Below are 21,048 nucleotides of genomic sequence, written 5' to 3'. Positions count from 1 at the left end.
ACTACTCATCTCTGACGTGTTTCCTGATAACTTAAGCTTAGTTCATATTAAACGCGATTCGCTAGCGAAAGCGAAAAACAGAGCGAATAACACGTCAGACTCAGACATGACGTCGTTTCCGGCGAATTTTACCATTTCGCGAATCGCTTCGAAGTTCGGAACTGTCGATCTTTTTAGCTAGCGAAAAAATTTCGCACCAATCATATTCCCGATAGTTATCACGTGGTTCTTGCTGTTTTCAAGATGGCTACAGAAACGTTCTCATGCAATAGATTACATGTTGTAATTATGGATTTTTAATGTTTCTCTCACCCATCATTGTTTTCTTTTTGACTTATTTTTATTTTTTTAATTTTAAATAATTTAATTTTTTTAAAATTTTATTTCTCAATAAATAAACAAATGTGGTTAACGACGGAATATCGGAAGCGGCCATTTTGCTTTTCGAGATGACGTTTTCGTTTGCTTGCAAATGATTGGCTGCTTAAAATTCGCAATCGCTTTTCGCTTTTGGTTGTATGGGTCAATTTCGCTAAGCGAATAAAAATCGCTTTTCGCATTCGCTTTCGCTATTCGCTCAGTGTGAACTAAGCTTAACTTATCAGAAAACACGTCAGAAATGAGTAGTCACATGACCGAATAGCACCGACAAATGTCACGTGACAAGCTTCGTACGCTATGAGCCTCTCCGATGACGAAAACAAGCTTAAGCAATGGAGTCTTCGAACGATGAGCACTCGGTTAGTATTCCTACAATTTTTTGTTTATAGCATATTTTATATGAATTATTCCCAAAAAATTATACGTGTTTTGGAAATGTTCGAGTCAAATTAGTCTAGAATGGAAGAAAACCTTTCAAACAGCCATACCCCCTAAACTGCACAAGTGCCCAAACGGGGTATAAGAAGACATTTAATCATACTAATCACGGGTTCTATATTTTTAAGGCGATGAGTTGGGATATTTATCGCATTAACTATCCGGCATCTGAAATACCGGAAGCTTTCAACTGTTGTGAAAATCCAAATTTCGGTTTCTGGATCCTCTAAAAATCCATAACACAAGCTAAGCTGCCGCGATCATCCCATCGATTATAGTCGTTGCATTTCTCGAAAATTGAACCATGGATCCTTAATCGTTTTCTTTAAGCTGTATCGCATATGCTGACTTAACCAAAGAGGACCTTATTGATCTGAAGACAAAAAACTTACTGCAGTTTGAGTTTAACTCAAACTGCAGTGAGTTTTGGAGAATGTGTTCCCAAAGAGAAGCCTTTCCTCATCTTGTAAAACTAGCTACAGCAGCTTTGTTTCCATTTGCAATATGTAATATATCATTGCAAATCGAAATTTTCAACACTTGTAACAATGAAAACAAATAGTCAAAATCGATTAGATGTTCAACATGACATACGCGTTGCCTTGTCAAATACCACACCACAGTTAAGTTTCGTTCAAATAGGAGACAGAACGTCTGGCCCTCCCCTTGTAAGTAGAAGAGTCATTAGTCTCGAAAATCTCCCCGAGGGTGAAGGGAAGTGTGCGGAAGATTCTGGTTGAGAAGAGTCAGGTTTTGAGGATTCTAAAAGGGGGAGAATGAAGAGAGTAACGCTGCAGATTAGAATCGGAACTGTACACAGTACTTTAACAAGAAAAGGCGGCTCTAGAATCATGATTGAGAAGTGGATCGCGAAAGACTGCCGAGGAATTTCTAGAATCGGCAATTAACATAATTGAAAGCCTTGTGACAAAAATTTCCAGCCCGGCATTAAATTGAAAGCTAATTTGAAATATGATCTGTCTTACCTAAGTAAAATTGTAAATGAACGAGTTCCAAAAATGTCAATATTGGCTTTTCAATTTCCTGCACCCATCAGTGGATACAACCACTGAATACTGGAAGCGGATTCATGCTTCACCAACGTGCTGGACAAACATGGAGTTAGGCAAATCTAGCTCAGCTTAAACATTTGGATATACCGAACTGAGCTGTGGTCTTGACAGGCGAGCTGCGAGATGAACTGTGAATTTGAACAGGAGTTGAGAGCCGTGCTAAGCTGGAGAGTGTTGCAGTAAAGCCTATTTTTGAAATTAATAATAATGTATACGCTGTATTGATGGATCTGTTATTAAAAAGAGGGCATTTAAATAAATAAAAAAAAATACTTGAGCATTGAGCAATTGAGAACTCAAATCGAGCTGAGCTGACCGTCAAAATTTTGAAATATATCTCATCTCATCTCATTTGACTGATCACCCGTGTTGCGTTGCAATATACAAGTGGTTTTCAACCGATGTACCGCACAATACAAAAAAAAAATACGTTGAAAAGGAGATTGTACCGGTAAATTGGGGATAAATCAGTAAATAGTGTACCTGTATGGTATCGAAGTTGCAGAAGGACATATTCCTTCTGCGCCTCATGATAAGAAAGTAGGGGTGCCGCAAGGAAAACTTAACAAGTTGGAGGTGCCAATATTAGAAAAATAACCTCCAATCCAACTTGTTGTACAGGATTTAGATATCAACTAACAATTTTTAAGATAATGAAGTTACATTTATTCATAAAATGGATTATTATTTTACATTAATTCTGTATAATAGTTTCATCTGACGCGTGAGCGCTTTCGCTAGTTAATCCAACATGGCGGAAGTATCAGATGCACTCTTCCTTTTGCAACTTATTTTATATTTTCTTACATTTAAATGTTTGATTTGACAATTAAATTTTAATATTTTCGAAAATTGTACGAATTAAGCTAAAGATGGCTCATAATTATGTACTATTACGAAATTTTATTTTGTTTTATCATTAGAAAATAATGATGATTCTCGTCTTCTTCATTCAAGTAATTCGATAAGTAATTAATCCAATTAAATGTGTTTTCTTGCAATTTTTAACTCTATAAACTTTAATTTACATAAAATCAGGAGAAAGAGAGACAAAGAAAATTGCATTTTATTAATTTTAATACACTATCAAAGTGTATTAAAACTGAATTAAAGTCCTTTTCTTAAGAAGTAAGGATAAGAATTATCGAAATTAAATTGCAATTTTAATAAATTAATCGAACTTAAACTAAGAGAAAATCAAAATGGTGTCTCTTTTCCTGACATTTCAGCTATTTTACAGGGACAACGCATTGTCAGGGGTTAATATCATTCATATTTTCTATAATAAAATAGGAACTTTTAACGTGTAAACATGACATTAGAAAGGAGAAATAAAGGCCACTCGCAAATAATAAAAGAAACTCTAACATGGAAAATAATAGAAAATACATTACAATAACTTAAAGTGAAAGACGAAATATTAGATTTAATAGAATTCACTTATAGAAGTAATTATTTTCAAATTGGAGAAGATTATTATACACAACAAGAAGGAATAAGTATGGGATCTGTAATAGGCAGAATTAATAATGATAGAAATAGATGAAAGAATTAGTAAGATTAAAGGGATAAAGTTTTACAAAAGATATGTTGATGATATCCTAATAATATATAATTAAATAGAAACTACAATAAAAGGAATTAATAAGCAAATAAATAATATACAAGAAGCATTAAAATTTGACATAGAAGAAGAAGAAAAAAATCGATCATGAATTAAGTTATTTAGATATTATCATAAAGAGAGAAAAAAAAAAAAAAACAGAATTTAAACCTTTCAAGAAACCTGGTTCAGTAAAAACAACTATAAAGTACCATTCTAATATACCATTACATGTTAAAGAAAATACATTTAAAATAGTAAAAAAAATCAATAGTAAAGTATACTGCATTCCCATATTTAAAAGGACTGTACGAAGAAATTAAAGAAATAAACTATAAACTAGCACCGAAGTATAATGCATGTAATTAACCAGTAAAAAAACATGATTATAATTACAGTTACTGCAACGTTATGTTGTAGAAAATATAAATTCTTTAAATATAAAGTTGTACTTATATAAGATTTTATGAGCACGTGTTAAAAGTAGGTATGTATTGTATTACATTGTTGTTTTATTGGAATATGTTATGAGAAAAAATTATTAAAAAATAATATTAATATATTAGGTTTTCCGTATGTATAAATATGACAATTTTTAAGTATGATAGTTTTATGTCAGTAAATATGACCTACACGAGAGAAATTTTGTCAAATCACTAACTGTTGTTTTTTTTTAATAATTTGTAGTATTGCACTGAAAAGGGGCTTAGCATTTATATAAGACTGAAATGCATAATAAAAGAAGTGTCTAACCTGAAAGCTGTATTGATAATCTACCGAACTTAATTTGTCGGATTAAAGAGACATACATTCATACCTACTTTAAGTGTAAAAATAAATTAAAATTGGCTTAAAATATTGTAAATCAAATTTATTAACAAAAAAAAGTTTTATATATGTATATTAATATTGTAATTCGTATGTATTATATAATTTTAGTTGGCTGAGAAGGGACCAGAGTAAGCCCTAAACGTGTATAAAAAATAGGTACGTGTATCAACTAAAAACTGAATAAACTTAAGGTGAAGATTGCCAAGTGTTCGTGTATTTACACTATATAGTGTTCAAAAGACAAAATAATTTATTATAATTATTTGTAATATATCATTGCAAATCGAAATTTTCAACACTTGTAACAATGAAAACAAATAGTCAAAATCGATTAGATGTTCAACATGACATACGCGTTGCCTTGNAAAAACTGAATAAACTTAAGGTGAAGATTGCCAAGTGTTCGTGTATTTACACTATATAGAGTTCAAAAGACAAAATAATTTATTATAATTATTTCCATTCAGGCTCAGATAGAGAGGATGAGAATCATTTGGCTCTTGTTTCAGACAAATAAGAGGCAAAAAATTTAGAATTTATGTAAAAATAAATTAAATTTTCTTTTAATAAATGATGTTTTATTAATCTTAATCGTGTATTTTTCGAGTGAGATTTGTAATTATTCCGGATACCTTTCACTCGGGTGATCTTTAATCTTGCATTATTTAAAATGTTTGCAAGAGGCAAACTTTGTTATTTCTTTAAGAATAAGTTAGTTTTTTTTTAATAATTCATTTATTTATTATTATTATTTAAAATTTTAATAATTAGAAAAAGAATTAACAACGTTTAAACAATAGCTTTGTTAAAACATTAATTGGAGAATTGAGAGCATTCGGACAGTGCGCTAAATATATTAGGTCATTTGATATGAAATTAAATTAAAATGAACGTGTTAAGTACTGAACAGTGATTAAATTGATTGTCAGAAGATGGCGCCACGGATACGATTGGACACCAGTCCGAATTAGAAGGCGGGTAGTTCGTAGCAACGGACGGACGGTGGACACTCGAGTCGAAGCGCTAAACGCTTTACGGAGCCATTGGAGGCGAGAAAACACAAGCAGACTTATGGCTCTGCTAGAACACAACTTGGCCTTTTACGGATCCTCCGACTACCAAATCTCTTCACATTATAAGGTGAGTGTTTTTTATCTTTTAAGCATTTTTAGCGGCTTAAAGTTCGCATTTTCAAAGTAAAACCTGATGTTTTCTTATCTTAAAGCCGCTTCCTGTTTGTCGAAGGTTGGAAAACGACCTTTGACGGTAAATCACAGATTACAAATGCTAATTTTCGATTCGATTAAAGAAATATCGACTAGAAAAATCTCCATTGTCGAACGGAGAAATAATAAAACAATACGGGAGAAATAATAAAACAATATTGTTATTTCTCGGTATTGTTTGCTCTAGTATCTCTCTTTCTCTCTCTCTCTCTCTCTCGCTACAGATGATCTTTTAATACGATTCTGTTAGAGAAATAACAAATTGAAATTGAAAAACATCCTTCGACTACATCCTCTGATAAGCTGTAAAGAAGAGATCAGAAATAGCTCCTATTTTTGATGGTTGTAATTGATATACATCTTGAAATAGAATCTGGTTGCCTCTGCGGAAAAAACTCTCCGATTATGTTTCTATTTTTGGCTTCTATGTGAAGATAGTGTGTGTTATTTTAGTTAAGCATGTTGCGAGTAGATGGCGCTTACACACGAGATTCTGTGTTTGTGGGGGGAGAGAAATATATGCTGCAAAAAAAAAACAAGTTAAAGGATTGGGTTCTTGAAAAAGTAATCTTGAAGCACGGGAATTTAAAAACTTCTCGTTCTAATGATGAAATATATAGGTTAAGACCGTTATTTACGAGTAAAAGTTTGCATTAATAGTTTATTTAATTTATTTTCTCGCTTAAAAATAGGAAAAAATTATAAATTTTGGTTAAAAAAAATAGAAAAACTTGACGTATCATGGCGAGCGATGTAATGAAATGCGCTCAGATTAATGCTTTTATATTAAAATTACTCACTCTTTAACGGGCATAAAACATAAATTTACGGTTTTTAAAGAAGATTTTATGCTTAAAAAACAAATAATTATGTATATAGTAAGCAACAGAACACAGAATTTGCCTTGGTATGAAAGTAGATTTAATGCAACAGGCCGAAAGCGAATTTCATAAGAAGCCAACTAATTATTGATTTGACAACATATTATATAGCTGAAGGACATATTTGTCGCTTTCCTTCACCTCCTATTTAGGATCAAACAAATCATATTTATCCATTTGCAAAGGATCGTAAACGTGGAATTTTGATCTGGAACGAAATTAACAATCGTCACGCTTTCGAAATTTCTTTTAGTTTAATCCTATTTTTGAAATCCGTTTCACGGGATTAAACGTGATGCTCAATCACTCGCTGCTGGGCCAACCCCCCGAGACGAAGTGAAAAACAGTTGATGAATGCTCGAATTTCTTCAAAATATCAAGCGATTCGATCTAGGATTGACGTAAGAAAACGATTTCTATGTAAAGAAGGAACCCAAAAATAGTGCATTAATCCCTCGATAATTAATCTTATTCGGTTAAAAAGAGTTCGATCCCATTCTCAGAATTTGGAGTATTGGATGGATGCACATCTGGAGTTTCACTCGGTAGTTCTTTTCTATTTACTCGAACTCATTAATTGTGTAATGTGAAACTCTGCTTGTTTTAGGTCTCTGGCACCACCTTAGGTTTCAGGTGCCAACGCTTCTTATCTGAATTTTGTAGGGCATCTGCGGGCAGAGTTTGCTCTTTTGCATCATTGGCAAATACAGAAAATCCTTCAAGAAATTCTATTAATTCCCTACAGAACCTAATTTAGGCAGAATTTTATCATCTTCATTTATAAATTAAGTTAAAAATTAGAAAATGTTTCTATATAAATGCACTTTTTTAATGCTTAAATTACATTGCTAACAATTAAATTTGGAATTTAAAATCTCGATTTTCAGTTGTAGAGGAAGATTTAGAATATATTTTTATCGATTTATTTTCGGAAATTTAACTTTTTGTTTGTTTATAATAGCAATTTTATTCATATTTTTGTAAAGGCCGTGTGATAACAAGTGGTTTTATTGGTGGATGAGGTATATTAATAGAACTTTATGTTAACAGGAAGGTCGGTTCTCATACTGGAAAATATAAATTTAGTCCTTACACGTAGAGTATATTTTATATTTTTATAGGTTTCATCCTTCCATTTAAGTCCATAAAGTACTTGGTACGCATATTTATGGCTCTATTTAATAAACAATATTATTATGCTCAACCTCGCGTATTCTTTGTGTAATTACATAAAGAATTTGAGATTAATTCGTGGCTTGTATTGTATAAATTTAGGCGCCACGTAGTTTTTATTATTTGATAAAATGTTATTATCTTACCAAAGATGCTCAAACGTTAAAGTGGGAGTAGGCAATGCGAATACGACTTTAACTTGTTGAAATGTTAATAGTAGTATCAGGTTGAGGTCAGAGGGCAAGTCAAGAAACTTGAAGTCTTTTGCTCCTTTCGACTGTCAATTGCCAAGCTTTTAGACTTGTCACCACCTTTCGGTGTTCCGCCAACATGAGCACTTTTCCGATTGTAAGCAGTTGAAAGAAGAGGCTCTTTAATATTGAGCGTGATCAGCAGAGCATTCAACGTTTGTCACCGGAAGTGTTCGAACTCGGTCGGGCCACCCTTCCGTCACGCACCGTCACGTTGGTGACGGACGTGTGAATGAGTCCCCCGACGTCAACGCGAGTAGCGGGAGTCGCAAGCTGTCACCATAAGAGATCGGCGTGGCCATTAATGTCGCCCGTTAATTAGGAGCGGGCTCCAGTTTGCCCGTCTAAGTTACACGTCAGGATCATAAAATTCGTATCCGAGATTCACAAAAGAATCGATGATTTTTGGACGGCTGTCGGAACTGAATGGAGGGGATCTACCGTCCGGCCTGCTTCCCCCCTCTAAAGGTCCCGCTTTTTTCTGTTATTCGCCCCGAGGTCCCGCTTTTTTACGGCTTTAAGACACAAAAGGGATGGCAGTAAAGGTTGCTGCTTCTAGACTTAACAGTTTTTGAGTCCGTTAGCGACTGGCCAGGTGAGTCGTCTGCACCCAGGTATCATACCTCGCTGACAATGGGTCATTGTGAGCCAAAAGGAAAATTACTGTCTCCAAATACATCACCCACCTTTGTGTTACGAACGGGGAGAAATCCCGTAAAAATGAATTAATGGTCACAGTGGCCTAATGACGCCGCCTTCCTTTTCTACTCCTAAATGGTCTTTCCGGCCGACTTTACCTGCATGAAGGCATCGACTCGTGGATCCGAGTGATGCCCATCTTGACCACTGCCTGAGGCCAAAACGAACAATCTTAATTCAATATTTGGATCGATTTCTGGAAACGCAAACTGTGAAAAACAATTCTACAAAACCCGAGTGTTTACTTGGCTCATTGTCCGTTTCCCATTGCTCTCATTAGTAGGCCTATGGAGTCCTACGCTGAGGATCTAGAAATGGGAGTGAAAGAGTTAGAAGGTAACTCGTTCATTGAGTTAAAACCAAGTTTAATTCTTAATTTCTTTAATATATCTAAGAAAATACAACGTAATCTACAGCATTACCACCACCAGAAACCGACTTAAGAAACGGTCACTTTCTGACAGGTCTCTTTATTAAAGATGGGGAAGAGCATATCTTAAACTACAATAGCCTATTGAATATGAAATTACGCTGTTTTTAAGAATAGGTTATCTTATATTAAAGGCCGTCACTGCTCTGTTTTAAAATTAAGTTTAGAAAAGAAAAACATTCCGGTCGTTCTTCTTCATCTTATGTTTAGCCATCTACAAACAATAAGCCTATTATTAATGACGCGAAATATAGGCTAATAGGGCCTAGGTAGTTATATATTTTTGTAGCCTTTATGTTATGTAGATCCTATTGTACTCCCCTATAACAAGAGTCTCCTACAATAATAATAATTCTTTATTAACATGTGAAGAAAGATATCCACTAAAGACGTCTTGCTTTAGCTCTTTACGGTTATTTTATAAGGTAAAAAAGAAAAAAATACGATAATGCGTAACAATAAAGTTGATTTGAATGTAGATAGTGATATCTGGCCTTTCAAATCGGTCTAATCAGATAAAAGATTACATCTGAATCTTATGTCAACGTTGCATTCGATCAATCTTAAACTCTTCAACGAACTTTTCATCACGATCGTTAGTTAAAATGTCATCATTATTTTTTTTAATTTAAATTTAAATTAGAATATTTTATTATACAAAAAATGCAATTAAAACTTGAGAAATTTGTCTGTAATTTATGAAGTTTTTTCTTGTCTTCTATGCTGGAATTTAATCATATTTTTTAAAAAAATAAATGTAATATTGAATTAATTATGGATCGATTTTTGGCTTTCGAGGAAATTTAAATTAATGATAAATTCAATTTTGAATTCCTACATTATAGAATTTGATTATTGGAATTAAATGTTTACCTAAATAACTAGTGTATATAGAGCAAAACCACCAGAACCAGTGTCTAAGTTAGACACTAGTTTTGGAAAGATGTCCCCCAGATGAAAACTAGACCAAACTTTAAGTAATTTTTATTGCATTTTGCGATAAAAATACTTAATTTGTACTTTTAGAATACTTCATTATGCATTCCTTACAGTATTAAAGTCTAAATAACGCTTTAAAATATTAAAACATCATTTTTTTCACTCTACTAGTTTCAATTTGAGTCCAATTTTAGAAGGTCGTCCAATATATAAAGGTGTCCATTTTTACTGTGTATTTCAAATAAAATTTCTATAAATAGGCCTACCTATGCCTAAAATCATATCTCGAATAATTAATTAAAAGTCTGAACGTTCAAAAAAACGAGTCTATTAATATATAACCGTGAATAATGATCTAATGTCAAAACAAGTATATTTTACATAAATTAACGCATATTTCTTTAGGAAAATTATCCTGAAATATGGGCCTAATACTTTAAATATTTAAATCCAAATATTAAAGAAAAAGAATAAGTATTTCTATAATAAAAAATACGATCATAAGTGGCTTATACGTATTTTGTATGAGGTCTTGATGTCTAATGCTTCAGGTTATGTTAGTTTATTCTCCACACGATTCTATGCATCCGAAAGGAGAAGGAAATTGCAATTCAGATACGTCTATAGATATTATTTCCAAGTTCAGTTGTTATTTAGGCCTATTTATCCTGGGATTTATCCTAAATAGGATCTATGTCTAGGCAAAATAAGACGTAAACTTATCGAAGTAGGAAGAGGATTTTTAGAAAACGATGCTACTTTTTAATAAATTTATTGATAAAAAATCATTTTTATAAATTCACACGACTTAATTAAGCAGAATATTTTTGGAATAGAATAAAATTTGGCACAATTTTCGAAAATTGAATGATTAAACGTGTGCCAAAAAGTCCGAACTATCGATTATCTGCTTTAAAATATCAATATTATCAATATAATACGCTAATAACAAGATCTACAGTTCATAAAGGAAAGAAAAATAAAAATTTAGTATCTTATCTCGCTTCTACATCCCATAGAATCTGGATAAAACATTGGAAAATGTATTTTAAAATCGAAACTGAAATAAGATGTTGCTCGGATTTTTTCACCTCTATTTTTTTAAAATTAATATTAATAAGACTAATTAAAATAAAATGACACGTTGAAAATAACTTAATAATATAATACAAAGCCCATTTAAAGTTCACAGTAAGACTAAATAGCTATGAATGGATATTGAAGCTACAATAGTTTTGTCCAATAATGTACACTTTTACACGTTAATATCACATTTTCTCATAAGGAAACTGGAAGAATAATGTTAATTTGACATCATTCTTTCAGTTTTCTTATGAGAAACAGTATACACTCTTCATTACGTAATACATTCAACTTGTTTATAAATAAAACAGAAAGGTAGAAGAAATATAGGCAGACATCAATGCTAATAATAATTCTAATATTTAAGATTAGATATCAATATTTAACCTTCAATTCTAGAAACATTTTCTAATAATAAAGTATAGATATACATTAATAACATCCTTCGATATACAGAGAAATTTTTCGTATTGATTTTAATAGTTAAAACTACTCCAATATTTATCTATTAATTATTAGAGTAAATAGAAAGATTACAGTGTCTTCGGCATAATTTTCCGGGATTAATAATTAATTTCTTTGTACATTTAGCTTGTAATTTATATACTTTATTAACTTTATTACTTTTTAATGTGGATTCGAATATATTGAGAAAGTACAGTAAGTCGACCCCCTATAACACTTGATAATTGCGTTTTATATGAATTCCGTGTTGTACGAGTCACTTAGATTTTACAAATACATGTGCCGGGCTGTGAACGGCTCACGTATTTGTAAAATCTAAGTGACTCGTACAACACGGAATTCATATAAAACGCAATTATCAAGTGTTATAGGGGGTCGACTTACTGTACTTNTCAAAACTATATATATATATATATATATATATATTTTAGTATATCGAAAGTAATTTCGGTATTATATGAAAGATAAATCAAACATTTGCACGCCTTATCTTCGGGTATCAATATAAATGAATTGCAAAACGAATGTTCTTGTTTCGACTTCCTCCGCAATCCTTCGTTATCAATGGCCAAATTGATAAGCCATGTAATAGAACAAAACACTAGAAATGGCATAATTTTTTTGGCTGGTATTTCCTAAAATAAGAAATACCGTAACCGAAACTTTTCGTGGAGGCCGTGTCCACTAGATGGCGCTTGAGAAAGAAAGGCGATAAAGAGAAAAAAAATGGAAGGTTTCTGTCCGGCAGAAAAGTAGGACAGAGGTTAAGTCCACATGGAGGAGGCCGTAAAATTCGTGTAGAAATCGGGCATTTTGATTCGGTACGGACGTATTGCGACCTACTCGATTCCGGAAAGTCGGTTAGAGTGTATAAAGAGCGGGCGATGCTGCAAAAATGGGCAATTTATACGAAGCGAGCCGGATAAAAGAACGATCCGGCGTCTAAATAAGAATCGAAAGCATCCAGGCGGGGGTGCTATATTCCCTTCGGGGTCCTAGAATCTTTCGACCAACGCCGGCTGTGCTAGAGTGACGTCAAGCGGCAAACAACCAATGAGAGAAAGGGTAGCTCCGCATATGGAATGGCATGTACTCGTAGTGGCAGTGTGGCCCAGAAGGCGGCAGAGTGAATAGCATGAGCGGCTGGATGTACCCAGACCGGCTTTAAGCCTAAGTGCCTTTCAATAAGGTTAACTAAACCCGAGACACATGGATAGCGCCCTATGCGCCTTCAACGAACGCAGTTCTTACGAGGAAGACCAAATCGTACCCGATTGTAGTCTAGTGTCTTCTCGACATCCCGCCAGTCGTTTTCAGGTAAGCGGCGTGTCGTATCGGAATGTAGCGACCTCCAAATCTCGAACTAACGTCGTCAAACCCGGGGATACGATAAACAACGATCGAGAGTATATTTCCTACTCGAAACTACGATCAAAACAGAGATACCATAGAGTTGCTTCCCGCCATCTTCTCTTATCTCTCAGAGACATTACTGGATGTCGCGCAATGTCTTTCCCAGAAAACGTTCGCCATCCGGATGACAAAACGCTTTTCCCCTTCCGTCGCCTTTCCAATGGTTTCGTCTGTACAGAAAACGAGATGTGCACGTGCGATTACATAGCCTTTTGACGTGCGTTTTAACGTTGCATCGAGTGCGCCTCTCGCAGAATCCCAGGATAATTTCTATAGAATTATCTCGCAATTTTCAATTTTTAGAAATGGGTTAAACTGTATTTCCTATATATATTTATTGCCCAATATTTTATATGGGATGTAACTTAAATTAGTTAAGGCCAAACTTTCCGAAATACCATCGTAGATGGAAGAGAAATTTGGGATGCTTTTAGATAAGAATGCATTTTATTTTGTTACATTTTACATACACCCGTACAGACAAACAGACGGACATTTATAGAGGCGCCTGTAAAATGTAATGCCAGAAACAAAGATAAAGTGTGTGTGTATGTGTGTGTGTGTTTGTATTCTGTCTTACATCACATTTTGCAGGCATTACGCATATTATGGGCATATATTTTACCTTCTGCGTGGCATTAAATTTTATAAATTCATATTTAATCTTCTTCTTTTGTAAATTTACTTTGATTTTTGGCTAGGAATTTCACAATAAACAAGATGTTTACAGCTTATAACTGTAGATATTCTCGATGTTTTTTATGTTAAATTATCCCACGAGAAACTTATTTTTATAAAGTTTGGTTTAATAAAAATAATCGAATTTATCTTTAGTAGGTTCTAGAATAGTTTTTCTTCCGTCATGCATTATATCATCAAGAACAGTCAGTATTTGAGCTTGTTCGGGAGACTATTTGCTACATACCATACATGCTCTATATTGGTTGCTAAGAAAAGCTTAGAAAGAGTTCTTTGTTGGCGAGTGATAAATGAAATAAGGTAGAAAAGAGGAGAGGTGGGTGTGATAGGGCAAAGAGGAAACTACAAAAACTCTCTAAATAGTAAGAAAATCGTTCCTCTCCCTCCGGACATTTCGATTTCATTCTTCCACACATAATCATCGAATAGCGAATAAAACCGCATTTTCCGTTGGATTTTACGGAAATATTATGCAATTTTTCATCCTAAAATACGTGTAACGAAATAGTAAATTAGGCCAAAGACAACTTCATTCATACACGGTGACTTAAGTTTGCCTGTGTACACGTTAACTTATCAGTAGCTAACTCAATCACTATACTGATAAAGGCAATTCCTTACACACAAAACATCTCGTTTCTATGTTTATATTCATTATATTGACAAAGTTTAAGACGAATAAAAGCGTACAAGGTACAGAAATAATAAGTTTTTAACTACTTATACTTATTTATAAGGTTTTGAATTAGTCATCCAATTCGAAGAATGCAGGTAAAAATTGATACCAGAATTTAGAAATTTATATATATATTGAATTCACGAAATTATTTGTTGATTTATAATTAATTTTTATTAGGGTGAATAAGGTATAACTGTCAAAAGTTCGATGACAAATGAGTAAACCTATCCGGATAGCAAGATGGCGTATTAGAATTTCAGCTGTCATTTCGTCCACTCTCTATTCCAGGAAACCACAATCTGTGGCGCAGCTGGGCGTCGCCTCTCTCTCCAAAAAAAAAAAATGGAGGATTTTTTTAGTCCAGTGCGATTTCTGCAAGTATTGTGCTTGGAAATTTAAGGACAACTTCATTATATAAAAGTTTAAAGTCGGGTCATAAGCGACGTTTCAGTTAAGCTAGAAATCGATTTAAAAGACATTTTCTACATAAGTTACAATTAAAAAACATGTCCCGAATTGGGACATGTTTTTAATTATTAATAAAAGAATAACGGAGATTTTTATTTGACCGTTGTTAATGATTAAATGTAATCTAAATTATCTTTAGTTTTGCTTATCAGCGAAGGACAGAATTTGAAGTATTTTATACTTTGTAATCGCTCAGTAAAAAGTAATAAAATTTGAAGTATATATTTTTTTAAATTGTGTAGCTTATTTGTAAACAACGGGCTTTAATTTTGTATGTTTGTGTGGTTTGAATTTTTGATTCTTTATCGACCTGACAGGGATAAGTTTTTACACGAAAGGTTCCCCCCTTTCAGCTGATTGTTGTTACTTATTGAAGAAAACTGGAATTTCTAGACCAACAAGCGGTATTTGGTAGAAAGGGAGAAAGTGAACTATTGAAGGTTCCTCCTCCGTTTGGCAAAGCCCGAGGTCAATTTGTCGAATGACGGATGAGCTGCTCACAGCCCGGAACTGTCACGCAGTGATTGAACGACCGGCGACCCACCTATCCACTATGCCTTAATCCTAATGTGATTAACTCTTTTTTATTCTGGAGGATGGAGGGATACCCTATACCCTTATCTCGGGAAGTTCTTTCGATACTTGAGAAAGAGTCTACAATAATAAAGATTAGCAAAGATGGTGGCGTGGTTTTTTAAAAACAACATATAAAAGTTGTTAAATCTTTAAGCTCGTTTTAGTTAGCCTCCTTTCTGGGAAATGTCCCACATCTTACTTTAATTACGTCCCTGAGTTTAATTGGTTTGTTGCGCTGCTGCAGTGTAAAAACACGATGGCCAAAAAAGCCACCCGGTCGAGAGCTGTAAACACGCTACCAATTGATTAATGTCGAGTCACGTGGCACGATTCGCTACCCAATCGCAATTTAAAGTTCTGAGAATTTCGTCCGGGGCTCGAAAGGGAAGTTTTGTGTTTTGTTCCGCGCATTTTCGTTTTATTGATGGAAATCAGTTATATGCACTTATTTCGTTTCTTTGCAGCCTCCTTGCAAAGTCGAATTGGACCCGTACTTGACCAGCAGATCGGATTGGTACAGAACGACTAATGTCGGTTCTACTCAATTTTTCCAAAAACCCAGAAGAGAGAGTGCCTCTCAAGTAGACGAATTTTTCGAAGAAGCTACAGACTTGATGCCCGGTTGCAATCACAGTACCCACTATATGCAAGGAGCACGTTCAAATCCTCGAGCTTACGGCTCCCCTTACTATTTGAATCCAACGGGAAGACAAGGTGAACAGGGAATAGGTCGTGGAGATTTGCAAACGGCATCTGGTTTCCCTACAAACTGTCATCCCAGTCCGAAATCGGACGACGACGTTTTCGCTCGACCCAATCCAGTCATGAATTCTACAACGGGAAGTTTGAGCGGAATGTGGGAAGACATCACCGCTTCCATCTATAAACTCGATCCGGAAAACTTAGACATCGTGCAAAATATCAAGACCGAAACGGGGGCTCTACCTCCTTGCCCCTATGCCAACAATCACGGAGTCGTGGGCCAAACATTGCCACAGAATGGCAACAACCTAATGACAATAAAAGAAGAAAAATCTTATCCTCCGGTCCATCACAATCAGAATGGCGGGGCAGGAGTACCCATTCGAGTACCCTCTACTAACGCTACATATCCCACCGGTCTTCAAGCTTTTCGTTTCACGAGCATGGGCCCTCATTTCGCCATGGCGCGTGTTTATCTTCCTCCTACTCCACCCAATTCCGAACCCGGTAGTCCATCGACGGACAATTTTGCTTTGGGAAGAAGAACACCGCCTCCACCTTATCCAGTTTCGTCAGCTTCGACGCCGGGACAGTCCATAATTTCAGAAGTTCAAACTCCGGTGGTCAAGTATAATAGGAGAAATAATCCCGAACTAGAGAAGAGAAGGATACATCACTGTGACTTTCCGGGTAAGTACCACTTTCTACTAAATTTTAAAATTCCGTGTTTCTGAAAGGGACCACTACTGTGATTTTACTAGCCTTTTCAGAAACTGGAAAGGGCTGATTTATTCCCTCTTTGGCACCAGCTGCGTCCTCCACTGTCACTTTTAAACGACATTTAAAGGTGACAGTTTTCGGTGTCCATTAGCATCTTTCTTCTCTTTTAACAAAAGATTAAGTTTCTGACCAGTATTTCACTTCTATCCTCCTTTGACCTTTTGGCCTCCAGGCTAAAAATACCTATTTATCTCCTTTACAGGTTGCACGAAGGTCTACACTAAAAGTTCGCACCTGAAGGCCCATCAACGAATACACACAGGTAAGACCTTTTCACTAGCCATAAAAGAAGTTTTCCGTTTTAAAGGCGTTTGAAGGGTCATCCCTCCAACCGGGCATTCAAACCTAGTTTAAGCTTCCCATTAACTGCACGCGGCGAACTCTAACGAAGACGGTAGGAAACGTGACCCCCCGCCGCGAGACCGGAAGTTAACTAGCTGTGATTGAAAATTGCTTCTTATAGTCACTTGTTTTTTGTTCTTTCTTCTTCCTTGTTACGAATTTTAAGGATGATTTTGATCTTTTCCAGGTGAAAAACCATACAAGTGTCACTGGCCGGAATGCCAATGGAGATTCGCTCGATCTGACGAACTGACTAGACATTACCGGAAGCATACGGGAGCCAAACCCTTCAAATGCAAAGTGTGTGAGCGTTCCTTCGCCAGATCCGATCACTTGGCGCTACACATGAAGCGCCACGCTCCAAAAGCCAAGTGAACGGTTTAAGTGATAGTTCTTGTGATGCGTATTTTAGCATTTTAACATTATTATTGTTATTAATTAATTAAACTAATTATCATAAAAAAGAAACCATCTACTACGGGAGAACCTTCTGCTAGGTAGAAAATTCTCCAAGTAAAGCCAAGCCTTGCGCACCTATACATTTGCACAAAAGTTTGTATATAAATCAGCGTGGCTTCCTCTACGACTGTGTTGAAATTTGTGATCTTCCCAGTGCCTTAACCCTCTTCGTTACTGGTTAATTCTGACTCGAGTGCTAAATTTGCCGATGATTGGAGCCAGGTGGTCAAATTGACCGAGAGGAAAATCGAAGTCTTGCCCTCCACTTCCACTGGAATAACAAGCTCAAGATGTCATTCCAGGTTGTGACACATTTCTTGGTTGTGCCAATTTCGTGAGTTCGGACGGTTTATTATTATTATTATTATTTTATTTTTTTTTTACAACGAAACGTTTTCGTATACAATATATATATTATGATATTAGTGCCTTATGGGTGCTGCATCGTCTATGTATATACGCTCTTTGATGCAGCACTCTCACATTCCTTCTGGGAACAATTCATTTTTATTTTTGTGTACACTTTGTACAAAAGATAATAAAGTCTGTTCATTTAAAAAAAAATCTTGCCTTTTCTGAAACTTCTTTCCCTTTCCGAAGTGACTCGTTAACTTGTGATTTTTACGATTCCCAATGGACATTTTCAGGTTTCAGTTGGAGAAATCAATTACTAGAACGTGACAAGTAACCGTGTTGAAAACGTGATGCACTCATAAATCTAACATTTTTCGACTCAGATTCCAACCTAAATTCATAGTTTATTATGGTTATATATGGAAGAAGATCTGTAATGTCTAGTTTTTCGAAAAAATCCTAAATTATTAGCTTATATAATTCTACAAACACAGCACTTGTAGGATCCAAAATTGAATCCTTTCAATTTCTCTCACTCGTACGATAGAAAACACGCGAATTATACTATATATAGTCATAGTTCTTTTTATTTATATGCCTAACGAATCACTAAATTTGGTTTCTATTATAATCCGAATAAGTGAAATCTTCCCACGTGTAACCTCTCTCTCTCTCTCTCTCTCTCTCTCCATATTTCCGGACTAAAGCTTATGATATATGAAGACGGAACCGTTATAACTCGGGCTATTTTATGTATTAAACATAGAGGGGTCGAGTAGTGGAATCTAAATGTGGAGGAAGTAACGCCACGGGACGTACCGTTCGATGGCAACGATTTGTAGGCAAAGGGAGGTTTGTCTATCAGGTCTCACAGCGGCAACACTCGCATCCGGCGAGAGACAGCGGAAACTGTAGTGAGGAAAGAAGATCTGGTGCGAGAAGATAGTAGACCCGGGACTTCTTCGAATTTTGAAACTTCTTCGATATCTAGGAAAGCGGCCTTCGAATGGCAGTGGTAAAGTTGGCTCGGATTACAAGCCAAGGGAGAGAAAAGCTGGGATCAGAGGTGACGACACACAATCCTCGGTCCCGCCCTAAAAAGGTGGATAAAAACACGACGCCGCACACATTAAATATGACAATTTACTAAGCCCGGTCACAAATTAGTGGTTCCAAATGGAGAATAATTTTTACTTTAAAAAAAAAAAAAGAAAAAAATGAGGTTTTCTCATAAAGAAAGCCATTGAGAAGTTTAGGTGTTAGGTTAAAAATCTATAGAATTTTCTATTATACATTAAATTTGAGTATGTAAAATGGAAATTTAATTAATTCTTCCATCCTTAATTTAAATTTTGCATAACTTAACACTTTTTACTAAGATTTAATCGATCGTTATAGGAGACCATTTTCATCGTCTCTGTCTGTAAAAGTTGTAAAATATGATTCGAATTCTTCGTTAGTAAAACTCCTTAAAAACAATCAAGAAGCGGTCGTAGACGTTTGATCCCTATAATTAATGGTGATTAACATAAGAGGTAATTTCGATATCCGGTTTTGCTAGTCGTTAGCGAATCGAAGTATCAAAAATTTACAACTAAATAATAGAATGCGAGGACTATGGGTGGCTCCTTACATAATTGTGTCATGTTAGACCCGGTTTCGTTCCATAGATGATTGGTTAATGAAGATCGAAGCCAAGAAAAATATGAAGTTTTTAACATTCAACGAAGTTGTTAATGGACTCCGTACTTGTTTAAATAAGGGGAATCCCTAAAATTCATAATTGCAAAATCATTTTTTTTTTAAAATATATGTCTAAGATAAATCTCACCACCCAAATTACATATCTGCAAATCACAGTGTTTAATTTAAGTTTTAGTTCCTTTTTTTGGTGTTCAGACAGATTGCAAATCCGGTAAAATTTATTGTTTTGAGATTTGAAAATGCACGTGTACGTAGATAGGGTTGTTGTAATTATTAGCATTATAACGTGAAGTTGTAGAGGATAACCGGTTAAGAGTTATTCAACGACGCCATAATGAATGTTGTGTATAAGAAAACATCATATGTCACTAAAGTTTATTGTTAACTCAGTCAAAATTGAAATGATGAAACGGTTATATATGATTTTTTGTTAACTTATAGTCGAAAATATTAGAAGTTTTCTTACCTTTTCTTTACGTTATTAAAACCTTGGTTTATCTTTAAACTAGTGCCTCTTATACGTCCCGGATTTCTATTGTTTTCAACCCTCAAAATTAGAATAAAACTTTAATTATTACCTTTTTATAGTTCTTCTAATACAATATAACTAATTTATAGGGTAATATATAAAATTATATGTCTTTCATTTCAGATTTAAAACTGATTTATGAATATTTTTTGAAGAGTTTTTACTTAATTCTTTCGTTAAGTTAAGCCCTATTTATCCAAAAATTCCTAATAACGATTTATATCTTTGTATAGTTATTTAATAATTTGTTATACTTGAATGTAAGCATGAATTATAACTCTTGTATGGAAGATAAAGGCTGTATTTAGTTTCTAAATAAAGATATGGTTCTTTTGTAATTGATGTAATGAGCTACAATAATGGGCCTATGTGTCGTATTTAATCATTGACGAGATAACTTTTTTCAATACTCCGAGTGGGTTCACCTTAATTAGCTTTAAAACTGGACCTAAAAGAAGCGTTAATATATCTTCTAACACTTACACAATGATAAGAATTAAAATATAAACAGTCGAACCTTCAATGACGGCCACCTCTTAACAACGGCCATTTATTTATTTATTCGTAATAATGATAATGCATGATTTTAATAACAATTTACTTTAATTGTATTTAAGGAATTGGCATTTATTAACGCTAAAATCTTTACGTTGAAACATCGAAGATTAGTGTTTAAATTCGTGTAATATTTTACGTAAGAAGACCGTGACCAATTAAAATGGTCGCCTCGGGGTGAAGAGGCGAAATCACTTTGACATACATAATTTACATTTAGCATTAAACGTCTAATTGGTTATTTAAGTATGTAATTTACTTCGTGGTTATAATTTTTATACATCTAGATCAGTGATCTTCGAGCTTATAGCATCT

The 21,048-nt window shown here is 34.5% G+C and overlaps 1 protein-coding gene across 4 annotated transcripts; it reads left to right on the top strand.

The window, feature by feature from the left end:
* The first annotated feature begins 663 nt into the window (after positions 1–663).
* LOC111625195 (early growth response protein 1-like) lies at positions 664–19,274 on the top strand. 4 transcript variants are annotated; one of them, XM_023368291.1, is made up of 6 exons: positions 666–740; positions 4,435–4,482; positions 5,256–5,466; positions 15,773–16,700; positions 16,993–17,052; positions 17,320–19,272. In XM_023368291.1, exons 3-6 carry the CDS (start codon positions 5,398–5,400, stop codon positions 17,505–17,507), a joined length of 1,245 nt encoding a protein of 414 aa, XP_023224059.1. In that variant the 5' UTR covers positions 666–740; positions 4,435–4,482; positions 5,256–5,397; the 3' UTR covers positions 17,508–19,272. The 4 variants fall into 4 exon arrangements, with proteins under 4 accessions (XP_023224043.1, XP_023224059.1, XP_023224065.1 ...); XM_023368275.1 differs by lacking the exon at positions 4,435–4,482 and having other exon boundaries at positions 664–740; positions 17,320–19,274; XM_023368297.1 differs by lacking the exon at positions 666–740 and having other exon boundaries at positions 4,473–4,482; positions 5,259–5,466; positions 17,320–19,273.
* The last annotated feature ends 1,774 nt before the right edge of the window (positions 19,275–21,048 follow it).

Source organism: Centruroides sculpturatus, unplaced genomic scaffold, assembly GCF_000671375.1.
Source record: "Centruroides sculpturatus isolate CEXI.00-Female unplaced genomic scaffold, Cexi_2.0 scaffold77, whole genome shotgun sequence".
NCBI lineage: Eukaryota > Metazoa > Arthropoda > Arachnida > Scorpiones > Buthidae > Centruroides > Centruroides sculpturatus.
The sequence above is the reverse complement of the archived record's forward strand: the minus strand, read 5'-3'. Positions and strand labels throughout refer to the sequence as shown.